Raw genomic sequence first — 14,707 nt, 5'->3', positions numbered from 1 at the left:
GTTTGTGCTCATTTAAAGAAGCATTCAGCAGCTCAGATTATCTCCCAGCTACTCTCCTACAGCGTGTGAAAGGCATCATACTGTGAGGAGTCACAGCCAATAAGTTCCATTAGCTGTTCTGTGCAAGTCACATGAATTTCTCTTCCCTGTTTTGGTTTGTATCAGTTACCTTGAGGCAAATGAACCCAGGCAGAACAATACTCATCTTCTCCTCAGACATTAACTGCAGGTGATGAAGATTAAACGTCAAAGAAAAAGCGAGAGGGAGAAAAGGCGAAATCTCACAATGCACCACAGTATGGGAATCACTGCAGGTTTTTTTTTTACCATAATGTTAAAATGTTCAGTGTTTGATTGGTCAAAACCTATTTTACCAGTTTGACAGCACATGTGAGTGAGAAACACAACCAAATGCACAAAGCTGCTCAGAAACACTGTGGTTGTTCTTGTTTCCACTGTACACAATTCACTTGTGCCCCTTACATAATGAATCAGACTGGACTAATTGTTAGAGGTGTTTCTATTCATTTGTCCACCCCATTTCTTTCAATGAGGGAAGTCTCTCAGTATAAATCAATATAATTCAACAGCACCACAGACTATATCATCCAAACAGACATTCTAACCCTCATGAAGGAAGGCTTTATTGTAGGACTGTTGTATTAGGTGTTAGGTGGACCTTAAAACTGGTGTATGCACTCGTGAAAAGTTGGTTCCAGCCTTCAAAAGTGGATGTCACGTTTGTGAGTGTGATAAATCTCCTGTTACAAACATAGAAGGAACACAGCAGAACAAGTTCATCCTCAGTGGCAGCATGTTAAATCATCTGATACGAGTTCCTCATGAGATCTGACTGGGAAACAGCGAGGAGTGGAGGGAGGAACCCTCGGCGCCGTGGTCCTCCCCTCCTGCTGCCTCACTATAAGACTGCAGGTCTCCTGAAGTCGGTCCACACAGACAGGATGCACTCCTCATGCTGCCCTGCTGCCAGACCACAGACACTGAAGGTAACACTTGATTCACTCTGCTGATTTCTCTGAACTGGGACTGACACGACGCTGCTGATGCAGTGTTGTAGAGCAGGCGACTACTTCTCATCATAGAGATGAAATGGTTTGTTGTAAGTAATGAAAAAATCTCTGTGTCCTCTCGAGTAACGCTTTATTTTATAGGTCCAGTATTTTCCTGTAAATTCCTAGACTCCTACAATATTGAATTGGGATACTTGTATTACGAGTGCACAGCAGGTCAGCTGAATGTGCAACATGTCAGATTTGTCTGTAGTCAAACATACATTTCAATGTAGAAGGAGACGAGAATATACAGCAATAAATGAATAATGAATGAATATTTAAGTTAAACATTTTGGTTCTTTCAAGGAAATGACCCAGAGAACTGCTCAGAACGATACCAAATAATAGTTCTGTCCTGGAAACTTTCGAGGAAATGATTAAGAAATGATTGAGCCAAACAGCAGAGCAGTACTCTACAGCTCTGTAAAATGAGCAGTTTGGATTTTGAGCTGTAGGACTGAAGGACATGAAATGCTCGTAGACTTCATTATTTTTGACAAATTAACCAAAATGAAATGTTCAAACCCACCTGGGATCACCTGACATGCTGATGGGTTGATGGCTGACTTATAAGATTTGTTTATTGTAAATGTCTCATAGAAAATGAATTATGGCAGCTGTCCTCCTCAGTGGATAATTCATAATCTCATCAACAACTTGACAGGGGCCTTAATGCTGGATGCCTCTAAAACGGGATCCTGGGCAGAAACAGGACAGAAAAACCTGCATTAGCTGATGAAAAAAAGAGTTTGTTGCAAAAGTATTTCTTAAATGCCACTGATATGTACTGTATACTACATTATACTGCATATCTACTCACATTATCATAAGAGATCAGGAAATACATAATCATAGTGTACCCCTTGCTCCAGGTACCACAACACTGCTTCACCTTCTGAACCTTTAACAAAATCCCAAAAATTGCCGTTGATCATCACTCCAATTAAAAAGACTTTAGAAATACTGAGATAGTCAGATTTTCTCCAAACATCGTCTCCCTCCTTAATTGTCTGTTTCTAAGTCCACAATGCAAGGAAAAGGCTACTTCTGGCAAAAAAAAAAAAGGAAAATTGATTAAAGCGGTCAAATTTAAAGTTTGAGGATATTTCAGGTCATATAATGTTGTTCTTGGTATGTCCCAGAATTACATCTTTTTATGTTGTGATTGTAATTTATTATTAGGATTAGTCAGGATTAAAAAAAGTCCTTGAAACAAGATAAAGCATATGACCGAACACTCGACAAAAGCCTTTGATGTAACTTGGCCAGTATACAGTAATAAAAACTGATGGCAAGAGAATGTGAGAGACAGTGAAACTGTGTTTTGACCATGAGTTTGGACAGATCAGCTGTCAGCCCTTTTGTTCATCGCAGGCTTTGTGTTCAAGCTGCTTTCTAACAGTTGTTCTCCTCGTCTTCAGGTGTTGTGTGTTCGAATGTGTGCCTTCTACACTGCCGTGTGTCTGGCAGGCTGGCCGCCCTCCGCGGAGGCAGCCAGACTCCGCTGTGGCTCTGATCTCCTCAGTGATCTCATATTTGTGTGTGGGGATCGTGGAATCTATTTAGGTAAGTCTATATTCATGTTATCCACTTTTTTTTAATCAATATCTGATGTGACTCAAGAAGCTGCCTGTGAGATAAAGAGTTTACTTGTATACGTGTGGAAACTGCGGCCTTGTTTTGGCATTAATGGAAATGTCAGGAAATCACGAACATCACCGAGATTCATTCTCTGGAAAACGGGAAGTGAACACAAATCCACTCTTCAGATATAAGCAGCAAGTGTGCTCTGACCACACGGAGCCAGGCCAGTCACTTTACATTTTAGAGATGAAAATAAAGTTTGCCACTGAAGGCAAAACCTGAACTGGAAAGGGAAAGATTGGTATTGAAATGATTGTGTTGGAGTAAAGTTGTATTGGCACAAACAAGTATTGGAACTAAAAAAAAGTTCCACTGGCAAATAAAACCCACAGGCATCCTTCTCCACGTCTGTCTTTTTTCAATGACGTTGTCTTTTCAGTCTCACTGGTTTTAGTTAGAGTTAGAGAGTTAAAGTGTTCTTCAGACACGGTTCTTCAGTCTCTGCTGAAAGTAAAGGAGCATCAGTTGTATTGTAACTCCCCTGGTTCCCTTCTACACAGACTTTTGGGCCTTTTTCTTTGTTTGCTTGGTTCTAAAAACAAAGGTGTACAGTATAATGTAAAACTGGCTTGTGTGTAAGCCCTGTGATTGGCTGGTGACCTGTCCAGGGAGTGCCTTGCCTCTCGCCCAATGTCAGCAGGGCCCCTCTAAAGTATAAGCAGGTGTAGCTCATGGATGGAACGGACGTTGTTATGAAAGAAATGCAGATTTATTTTTTTCTGATGTAGATTTTATTACATATAAAAAGCCAATAGGTCCAAATTCTATCAAGGCTATTCTACTGTGTGTTACCAGTTACGCCTGCAGAGTTGCATAACACACATATGGCCATGGTCATCATGGCCTCATGAAAACACTGCAGCGAGTTATCAGCTCCACAACAAAACGTGTCCTATTCTTTTATTTACATGAAGGCTAGTCACAACACTGCTCTTCTGAAGTGGAGGTATCAACAGCAGACGGGGCAAACTCTTTTAATGCAATATAACATCTTACAATCAAGCTTTTTTTCTGGCGAAAATTCATTTCACTGTTATACACAGCGAGAGTTCATCATTAGATGCAAAGCTGACTGTGTAGAGGGGTCAAACACTACACAGTGGACCTCATACTGTAAGGAGCAAGATTTAATTTGAAAAGTTGATTATGATAAGAATATGATCTCTCCCACTGCACAACAAGAATTACTCACGGGCCCCTTCACTTGATTACCTTTCCCCTGCTCTGACCAAGGCCACCTTCTCCATCTGCTATCAGAATGGTGGGTAGCAATCCTCCAAAATGCTAGTGTACGCACCAGGACACTGTGCCTCAGTGTGTGATAGCTTTGTTGTTAAAACACTGGTTATCTGAGACAGCACAGCTTTCACACTAAAGGCAAAGAAAGGTGCAGAAAGGGAGAAACAGCAGAGAGCCTGTTAAACAGAAATCACTCAGAAGACAGTCTGCTTTGCATTTGATGGTGTTCGGCATGATTATGGCCCATTTCATCCAAATTTCAAACAAGATTATTAATCCTTAATATAAATATAGACACACTAATACATCGTTAACTTGCTGATGTTTAGCAGGTGTTGTGTTTTCCACTTTCACCGCCTTAGCTTGGTGTGATAACATACTGATGTTTGCTAATTATAATAAATAATTGTGGAAATATTCCACACTAAACCAAAATAGTGGTGCTAGAGGAAAGATCTTTAAGGCTGCGCAAATTTTCATGTCACTTCATCGAAGATGTGTCCAGATATTTCAGCCTGGACCAAAGGGGTGCATCAACCAACTCATATTGAAATCCATAGAGCCCCTGCCAGCATTTCAAAAATACAACCCTCAATATGAAAAGCCCATCGTAGGCACAATCTCGTACAAGCAGGGTCGTCATTTTGTAGCAGGTTTTCACATTAACTAACAATGTCAGTGTTTGCCTGCCTGACACTTTTGTCAAGAGGAAGATATCTTGTCAACTACTACCCATGAAACTCCACGAACATTGTCAAATTTATGGTTTCAGAGGATGAATCCGAACAATTTTGATAAGCTTGGGAACTGTCCTTTACCTTCATCGTCATGAATACATTTTCCCCTGAACCATGACAATGTAGTATCTTGAAATTTAGTGGCCCGATTGTAATTATCTGTGTTGAGCGTATTCATGCTCCCCAGAGGATCACACTGGATGTGGCCTTTTGATTTTTATGAGCCAAAAGCCTCTCCTCTTGCACCACCTTCAGGACAAACTTTGTACTTGTTGGGTATGTTCACTCTGTGGGAGGCGATGCCGAGTGCTACAGGTCGAGACTTTTTGTCAGGTATCTGTTGCTACCACGCATGCTTTCACTTAAGTCACCTGCTGAGGACGTTGAAGCTGGCCTGTCTGAAGATATCAAGGCTCAAAAGAAAGCTGAGAATCGAATGTTTGACATTACTCTCTCTGCAGGTAAAGGTACATGGTCTGGTTACGGTGCTCGGCCCAGAGGGAAGGGGATCGTGGACCAGTGCTGTCGTCCTGCTGGCTGTGAACTTCAGCATCTGGAGCTGTACTGTGCTAAGCCAAAGAGCCAGCAGCACACCACAGCTTACCCAGCCACAACCACAGCATCTCCCACCACTACACAGCCAGACATGGTATGACCTCTGCCGTTCGTTCGAAAGTTCCTTCTTCACCTCTGGAATAGTGGGACAAGATAGTCTTAAATCAAGTTTCATTTACTAGCTTTTTCCATCTCATGGTCCTCAGCAGTGACTGGACCTGGCTGGGGGGATAGAGGTCCTCATGGGTGCAACATTTGGAAATTTTTTATTTGAAACAGGCCCATGGAAATCCTTGCCAATAAATTAATTTTTAAATAATGAGAGACCAAATCTGAGAGGGAGCTGGCGATAGTCAGGACCGGACCTTCGCCAGCCTGACTCAGTCCAACTTGGGAGAAGCCCAATTTGGGTCTCAGAGTTAAGTCTCAGTGACAAGGATGCATGCAGCCTCAACGAGGAGGCCTTCCTTTAACCAAGTCCTGGGTTACAGTCTTCACTAAATTACAGCCACCTGTCACACCTGACAGTGACCGAGTAAAGGATATTTAGTCCAGCTTTACTGCTGTCTGACAAAAGGCAACAACCACCACAAGAAGCAAACATCTGCTATAGTTTGAGAAAGGTGTTCATTCATGCATTGGTGTTAGAATGTCATTCCAGTGAAATAGGTGTGTGCAGTGAGGTGCTAATATAACACAGTCTGTCAGAAACATTGGTCTGCACACAATATGACAGACAAATAGTGGGAAACAAATCAAAATGTGAGAATAGTGACTTCAATACCTGAAGCAAAAGCTCCATAATGAAGTTGAAATCTGTGTTACATCCTGGCTGATCAGTGCAAACCCCACACAGGGCCACCTGCTTCAGCCAAGCTACATGTCCTTGAATCAACTCCTTATTCTTATCTTTGTCTTGCAGGCACAGCATTTCCAAGCAGTATTTCAGAAGAGACTTTTGGAGCACCTGGGGCCTCCCAACAGCCCGAAGAGGGAGGCTTATAGAAAGAAAACACAGCCTTCACTTCGACGAAAAAACAAACTTTCATCGTCACGCAGGAAGATTAACACACGGAACACAACTAGCAGGCCTCCTTCAGCCTCTAGTAGTCCCCTTCAACGGATGATGAGAAAGGACTCGTGACCTTTGACCCTGTGAAAAGCTGCATATTTATATTTACTGGATTGAACCCTGCAGGTCTGAAAGACTGATACTGACTGTTGTAATGTGAAGTGAAAGAAATTCTCTGCTAAGCAGGGATCACAGCGATGGAAAGTCACAAATAGAAATGGAGGGAAACCGTGTTGCCAGGCGACAGAACACACTCACTGGAAACCGTATTGGAGAAAAGAATCACCTGAAGCTCTGACAGCACCTCTGGACTGGCTGCTGTCACACTAGCCTTTGGAGCTCAGTGGAAACTCTCACTGAACCTTTGTTCCTTTCTGTTACTGTTCTCCATTATCCATGATGTCCACAAAACAAACAACAATATTACATTGTTTACCACCCCTGTCCGGACCAATGGCGTGTGCCACAGGACACATGATGTTTAGCAATGCGCCTTGTTACAAATGCCAGTGTGACTGTGTAGGCAGTGTCCTTCTGGAACAGATCCTGGTTCCGGTTTCTCTCCGGCTCCCTATTAGTCCTGCTTCCTGGTTCTTCTTTGTGTTTCCATTGTATGTAAAGCAGTCATAATTATTTATTTTTACTTCCTTATTTTTATTTTTTTTTTCACAAATGATCATAAAGTTGTTGTGATGAAGGTGTGATCAAACAGTGACATATTTAGCAGTTATGGTGCAACATTAGCAGTCACTTGGAGTGGTTTTTGTGTTCACTTCACACACTCATCTCCAATATTCACTCTCTGTTACAGTGGCTATGTTTTTGGCCTCTATCAATTCATCCGTCTCTTTAGCTGCTAAATGTTCCGCTTCGTTCCGCTGTTTGATGCTGAGCAGCTAGAGTTCTTATGTGATATTTTACGTTCCCCTCTGGAAAAGCGAGATTTGGATCACATCAGTTGATAATGTGTCCACTTAGATACGCTTGATTGTTTTGCTAATTTTGACAGAGAGCTAATGATGATGTCACTGTGATATCTGCCTGTTAGCCACTGTAGCTAATGATATCACACTAAAAATGATCCTACCTTTATGATTTACATATGTGTGACACACCTGCAAAGTCCTTGCAGTGTCTAATACAGCGCACAGCATCTGTTCACATGCGTGTTGTATAGACTGATTTACAGCACGCAGCGACGCTGTGTGTTGGTACAGATGTTGGCAGAGCAGAATGTATTGAACAAGTCTGTGAACTTGAGATGAGCTGATGTAATTAGTTATATCTACTTAGGTTGTACTTTTTTATTTTTGTCTGAGATTATTAAGTTTTTATTTTAAATTTTGACATGTTTTATGTAAAAGACTTTTAATGCATTCATTATTTATTTCACTATGACAACATATTGATATAATAAATTTTCACTGTATATATATTTGTGATGTTCATGTTGTTATGGCTTGATTTGAAGGAGAAAGAGAAAAGAAACTGATTAAGTTATTTGAGCTTTCTTCTCCTTGTGATTTTCACTCACTATGTTGCTCAGATTTTTTTAACATCTGATATAATCTGACTTTTTATTTTGACATGGCAGAAGTTATCATGTCTTTCCAGTAGTTGTGAAGGCCATCTCAGGCCTCTGTGTGCAGCATCCAGATAAAACCAAAGGCTCTTCTGTGCTTCATAAATGAAAAAACAGCCTTAGTTTTCATTGTGGGGAAAAGAGTACTGTGCTCTAGAGGACATATTTGCCTTGATTTTTGACTATGCACAGTCTAAGTTTTCACATGCACAATTGGATGAGTTGGACCCCAAAGACAAATTATACAATCTATAAATTACAGTAAGTACAAATGTCCTTAGCCCAATAAGGAAATTCAAGCAGCTTTGTTAATGGAAAACCAAATGTAAATGTAAGTGTATAGCTGTAAACTCATTTTTTTTGTGTGTGTCCCTGCTCTCTGGGCTCATGATCTATGATCTATGATCAAAATCACACTATGAGGTAGACCCACATTACACTTCTATTCTCTGAATATTTGTACTGCAGTTCACTTCGCTTGAAACTGTAGCTGAAGCTTTTGCCATCAAATCTGTGCAGCAGATCCTGTAAAACCAGTTAAATATTGAAAATACTCACCAAATGCCATTAAAGTAAAGGTTGCAATTTATAAGACTTGACAACAAAACTTCGATAAGTTTGAACAGTCAGCTGGGTGTCGTTTCTGTTCTGTGCTGTTATCAGCTGCTACAACAACAACAAACAAACACTTGGGGGTGATAACTGCTGCAAAAGCTACAATCCTCTGCTCCATGAAAACAATTTTATTTTCCTCATTCTCCATTATTGCTAAATTCTCAAATTTCAATCACGGACGGAGCAGTTTGGTTCTATGGGGCCAACAGTCAGCCACCACCTCACATATCTCTTGCCAGCTTGGTACTCACCATATCACGCCTTTCCACTTTTTATTAAATAATGCACTTCTTCTTCCTACAAGGCGAGGAATCATTGAGTTTGATGATTTAAATCATAAGATAGCTAAGAATTCCTGCTGGTTTAGTTACCTACCCCACACGGCACATTCACATCCAGACTATGGAGGTCAGAGAGAAACTGTAATGCAATGTTGTTTTTTCCCAAAAATGCGTTATAATTATTTCAAGCTAGAGACTGAGTAACTACCACATTCACACAGACTACTGCCATCTGACAGAGGGGGCAAAAACTGACCATGATGAACCCAAATATCTTCATTATCAAAATGCTTTCACTGTCACTGTGTTCAGGTGGAGAATCACTGCCACTGCAGTATCGGTGCTTGAAAGCACAAAACACAAATCAGCCACCAGATAAATACTGGTATGCAAACATCAAGTTTTACATAGTTTAACAAAAGTAATCCTAATTCCACATGAATTTACTGGCTGTGTCGTTCTGGAGATTTTAACCGCATGATCGCCCATGATTTTTGTCAGTAGTTTCCTCAGTTTGCAAGTATGGAACTGTGGTAACATAATAAGAGTTCAATCAGGAGAGACGCATCTATGAAGTAAAGGTAATTGTTTATTTTGACAGATGATAATTGTGATAATTAAGTCTTTGCTTAGACTCCACAGGAAGATTTTGTAATCAAGGGGCATGACTCTGAGCAGCAGCAAAATAAATCCCCCCAATGGAGTCCAGACACTGGTGGTGGCTGATGTCTGTTGGCTGATGAGGATGATGAAATGATGTAGCTGAAGATCTGCGAAGAGAGAAGAAAGAAACATGCAGTGACAGGGAGGTCGAGGATATCTCTGAAAGTTCACTGATTTAGAGGAAAATTCTGTATCTGTAGTAAATTTCCACCTCATTCTGGCAGTAACACGTACTGAATTTTTTCAGAGGGTACCTGAGTTCAGAGGTACTTTATTTTGTTGTCTGATGTTAGCAGTTAACTCATATTCCCAGCTGGAATGTAACAGCACTGCCAACCAGCTGGCTGCAGCCTGCCCGGAGCTATGCTGGTGCAGAGCAGCTTTAGGACAGGATATTGGTTGGATTTTAGGAGACACAGCTTGGACTGCAGGACAGTGGTGGCACAGCGGATTCTTCAGGCTACACCAGAAAAGCCCACTTCAGATACCTGCTTTAAAAAAATAAAAAATAACAAACTGTCTTGCCTGAGGCTTGTGAGGCTGCCTTTAAAGAACCGTTTAATATTTTGGGAAATATGCTCTTTCTGAGAATGAGATGTTCAGATAGATATCAGCCTCATGTCTGTGTGTTAAGTAAGGAGCTGGAGTCAGGATCTTGTTAGCTTAGCTAAGGCAAACGGCAAGCCTAGCCCCATCCGAAAGTCAAAAATACACCAACCAGGACTTCTGAAGCTCGGTGATTAACATGTTAGCCAAAGGTCCTACGTGGGAAGCCAGGGGATCTCACACATGTCACACTTTTCTGGAAAACACTGGCTGCTGTGGCCGTGGCTGGAGAAAAGTGAAGAGGTGTCACAATTTCCAAGGTGGATGGTTGCTCTGCAGGTCTCTCATACAAAAACAGTGGAGAAGCTATACCTGTCTATTCACACTCAACAGCAGTGACGCAGTGCACACAGTGAGCACAAACATGCTGCCATGACCACCTGCAGGTGATCAGTGATTCCTGTGCTGGCTAATTTGAGTTTGGCAGGTGCCAGTCTAGAAGTTACAGTAGCCTATGCAGAAGAAATCAGAGCAAAAGCAGAACTATAAAATACATAATATATATAAAATATAAATTAATTTTGAAAACTGAAATCTATTAGTTCACATAATTCTGTCAATTTACTAATTACTCATCAGCAAATGTAATGTTTCATTGCTTTTTACTTTACTTTTGTTACTCAGCCCAGCTCTGTCAAAGGTGCCTTTAAACAACTCCATAATCCTACACACACACACACACACACACACACACAGCACATACAGAAATGGAAGACGATTGTGGTTTAGCAGGCAGTCTGCCCTTCAGCGTGGAGAGACCATCAACAGCTAACTTAGCCTCACTGACTCCACGCAGCTCTGCAGACGTCCTGACCTCAGCTGCAGCCTCCAACTCCTCCAACAAAACTCGGGGGATTCCTCAGCATAGACTCACTTCAGCCAGCCAGCCAAGTGTGGATCAACTCTGGGATCACCAGAGGTTGCATTTCTCCTATTTTGGTAGAGGCTGAGCACCTGCCTCCACCTCCAGCCTCTGCTGCAAGGTAACACACCCCCTACCAGTCTCCCCACTGAACACCAAAAAAGCAGACACCCAAATGCAATTGCTGGATTTCAAATTGTAATCCTTTACTGAAAAATGTGTTGCTAAGTAATGATTACTGCCCAGCATTGATTACAGGTGATTACAGACATGTTCAGTAGATTAAGTGCATCCACCTCAGGGTATAATCCGGTTCAAACCTGACCAGCTCTTCAAAAACACTTCTCAGACTGGAAGGTGTTTCTGGCCTTTTCACTCCACAACAAAGTAACAGCTGTTCACATTTGGCTGGATAAGGCAGGAGGAGAGAGGTTTCTCTTTGAGGCTGCTTGCGTCACGCCCCGATAGTGTTATGCACTCCCGTCTCTTCCCATGCGGCGCTAATCTAATGAAGCCCCCGTTCACACGTGATTCTCATGGCCAGGAGTGAACTGTCGCTGTCAGCCCAAAAGGGTGAACGTTCCACTGGCAACATTTAGGACAGATTGTATTTTGGACATGCTTAACAAATGTGTGAAGGAATATTCTTCAGCAGCTCTCACCCTTTTTGCTTTTCTTTTCCCAAATGTTTCCAGCAACTCTCATGTTAATGTACAAACATAGCTTTCATGCAGACTTCAAGGTCTGTAGTAAATGACCCGTGTCTGACTATGACAATAAGCACACGTCTATTATTATATAGTCAGTACACCTTGTATCTTGCAGAGGGGCTCTGTGCTCATGTTGTGCATATTTCTATATTCCTGAAAACTTGGAAGTGACAGTGTACATATGCAATGCACACAGGGTCACTCAGGTGGGTGGTATGGTGAGGGCCAATGGGGACCAAATCATGCTCAAAGCAGCAGCTTGCACTGAGTAGTTTGATGTCACTCGCTGAGGTAAGCATCATGTGAAATGTGAAGTGTTAATATTATCGTGAGGCCTATCTGCTCACCCACAGAGCTCATAGCTCTCTAAAACGGATATTTCAGAGTCAAGAAAAAGAAAACTTAATTGAAAAATCTATTTTCTATTTACTAATTACATACCATGCAGTCTGCTGTGCAGTGCACTAAATGGCAACCCGGATATGACAGGGTAGATATTAGAAACACATTAAAATACAACGCTGATATTAAACAGGAAGTGGATTCAGTTGAAGTCTTTACAAAATGTCCCCGTAGATGCAGAGGAGCTTTAAGTCTTCCCATGAACAAACACCGCAGCACTGATCCACTCACCAGTCAACATAAAGACCACCTGCATCATATTTATCAGCATCTTTAACCAGAGGGACACTTGGAGAACACAGACCTCCACCAAGACCAATGGTTCTCCTCTGTGATCTACAGGAAACTTCCTGGACCCAGTCCTGGTGTTTCCTGTGAACTTTTAAGACTGAAAGGTCAACTATAGGCCTAGTGGATGAAATCCAGCTTGGTCGCTAAGCATTGCATGTTGGGCTATTTGTGTGATTACCATAATTAGCTCATTATCAGGCAAATTGAAGAAGACAATTAAAAATCATCACAGACTTCCCAGAGTAGGTTTATTTTAATGGTGATGTACTGCAGAGATTTGTTTTTGAAAATTCAAATTTGGTCAAAAATTGGCCAAAGGTAGCTCATTTAAAAGCTCAAAACAATTGTAACAAAAATCCAATCATTTTCACAATTTAAGATGTTTGGCTAATAAATCACCAAATGCCTCATACTCAGAGGCCTTCACCCCCTTCATCATCTCTCTCCTCTCTCTTCCCTTCAGCCTCCACATCATTGCCATCCTCTCTTATTTGTGGTGGTGGGTTGCAGCAGCAGACCTCACCTCCGTCAGACTTACAGTAGTCAGTGTGACAGGGAGTCGCAGCAGTGCAGCTTCAGGCCTTCAGTGAGCTGCAGCTGCAGCCGGCGATGTCAAGCAAGGCCGCGATGAAGAGGTGGCTGTTGTTGTGATGATCAGCAGCGTTTCTTCGACACAAACTGAGCGGCACATTTGCGGAAGAGTAGAACTTCAACATAGTTGGTTACAAGGTCACGATCACTGAGACTTCATCAGCTCGCAGCTACCATGCTTGCTGGGGAGCTTCAGGGTCAGTCCCAGCCTGGTCTGACTGCCTGTGCCACTGATGTGCTGCTGGATGCTTGTCCAAATTATTCACAATTCACTACATTTGCAAACATTTGCTTCTGATTTCATCTGAGCTTGTATTGTACATTTCCTGAAACTCACAGTCCATCGTCCCTTCATCGTCTCTACTACAGATCTTAAGCGACTCTTTGATTGCTGTCTTACATGACTGAGAGTTGACTGTGTTTTGTGGAATTTTGCAGATCTTGCCATCGCAACTTTGGTGATACTGAGTATTGGTGGCATGAAAATCTTCTTGAACGTTCTGGTCCTTTGGCCCCCATCAACCATCCTGCACTGAAACAACACTCATGGACATATGCTCAACTGAAAAAAAGTGCAAAGACAATATATTTAATGTTTGACCTCATCAACTTCATAATATCTGCTTATTCTAAATTTAGAGCAGCAACACGTTTCAAACAAGTTGGGACAGGGGCAACAAAAGGTCAAGAGGCAACGAGCGAATAGAGAGCAGAGAGGTTTGATCCGCGGATGGACCGAGCAGGATTTACAATCTGCCATATCAGCAGATATGGCAGGGCCGAGTCCTTGCAGGAGTCCTGATTACAGGATAGGATGCAGCTGGAGAGGCTCTGCTCCGGCACACCTGTTTCCACTCAGGCAATCACACACCATACACACATACACACATACACACACACACACACACACACAGAGCGAGAGAGAAAGATAGAGATAGAGAGAGAAGGGATTACATTTTGCTTGACACAGCTTCCAAACATTTTTTGGAATCAGGGATGTAAACACAAATTGTTTAGTGTGATTTGAGTACAACCAGGATTATTTGACTCAGTCGGCCCCCTCGTCTTCCCACCACTCCCAGTGCTCCTGGATGTGAGCCTGTAATTACCAAAACAGTTTTGGTGTGTGTGAATGGAAACACTGTCCTATTCATGTGGCATCGTCGAGGAGTCATGGACTTAGCTTTAAGTTACTTTACAGAGGTGGTCAGTCTAATTCCAGTTCTTGGTGATTAATTAGCTCATTATGCTAATTACTGAAATTAGAAAACATGCAATTCTTAGCAACCAAGTTAAATCTCATCTGCTAAAATCATAGATGACATTCATATCATACACGTTCAAGATACTTGGAGATATACACACACACGCACACACACACACACACGTAGGATATCAGACCACAGCCTCCATGGTGGAGGTATATACAGCATATACACACATACCCAACACTGAAAGTGCACTGTGACGCCCCTCCCACTGTCTCTGCAGGAAACTGGCTGACATGGGAGTGCTAATCTAGTTCACCTGGGCCTCACATGCTATAAAGGCAGCACACAGCTGACATCTGTCCTGCATCTCACTGCAGATCTGCTCACTGCATTGTTTGTTTTGTTTATCTTAGTTTAATGAATTACATTTTTTAAAAGTAAATCTCTTGCGTGGACCTCCTCACGTTCCCTCGGTCAGTTTGTGGCAACGCTGCACAGCGACAACAGTTAAACTAAAATAAATACAGGCTGATCTTGTTTCACACATTGTTCCTGACAGTGTGACTGCAGTGC

General features: G+C 42.0%; 1 protein-coding gene across 1 annotated transcript; it reads left to right on the top strand.

Moving 5' to 3' along the window:
- Positions 1-953: 953 nt before the first annotated feature.
- On the top strand, positions 954-6,392 carry igf3 (insulin-like growth factor 3). Its single transcript, XM_041946769.1, has 4 exons — positions 954-1,007; positions 2,495-2,639; positions 5,155-5,342; positions 6,171-6,392. Exons 1-4 carry the CDS (start codon positions 963-965, stop codon positions 6,390-6,392), a joined length of 600 nt encoding a protein of 199 aa, XP_041802703.1. The 5' UTR covers positions 954-962.
- The last annotated feature ends 8,315 nt before the right edge of the window (positions 6,393-14,707 follow it).

This window comes from Chelmon rostratus, chromosome 10, assembly GCF_017976325.1.
Source record: "Chelmon rostratus isolate fCheRos1 chromosome 10, fCheRos1.pri, whole genome shotgun sequence".
In the NCBI taxonomy this organism is placed as follows: Eukaryota; Metazoa; Chordata; class Actinopteri; order Chaetodontiformes; family Chaetodontidae; genus Chelmon; species Chelmon rostratus.
This window is presented reverse-complemented; position numbering and strand designations above follow the sequence as displayed.

Excerpts from the sequence above, each read along its gene's own strand:
- igf3 (XM_041946769.1), top strand. The coding sequence starts at position 963 with ATGCACTCCTCATGCTGCCCTGCTGCCAGACCACAGACACTGAAG. Across the intron at positions 1,008-2,494 it reads CCAGACCACAGACACTGAAG|GTGTTGTGTGTTCGAATGTG; the intron begins GTAACACTTGAT and ends CCTCGTCTTCAG. Across the intron at positions 5,343-6,170 it reads CCACTACACAGCCAGACATG|GCACAGCATTTCCAAGCAGT; the intron begins GTATGACCTCTG and ends TTTGTCTTGCAG.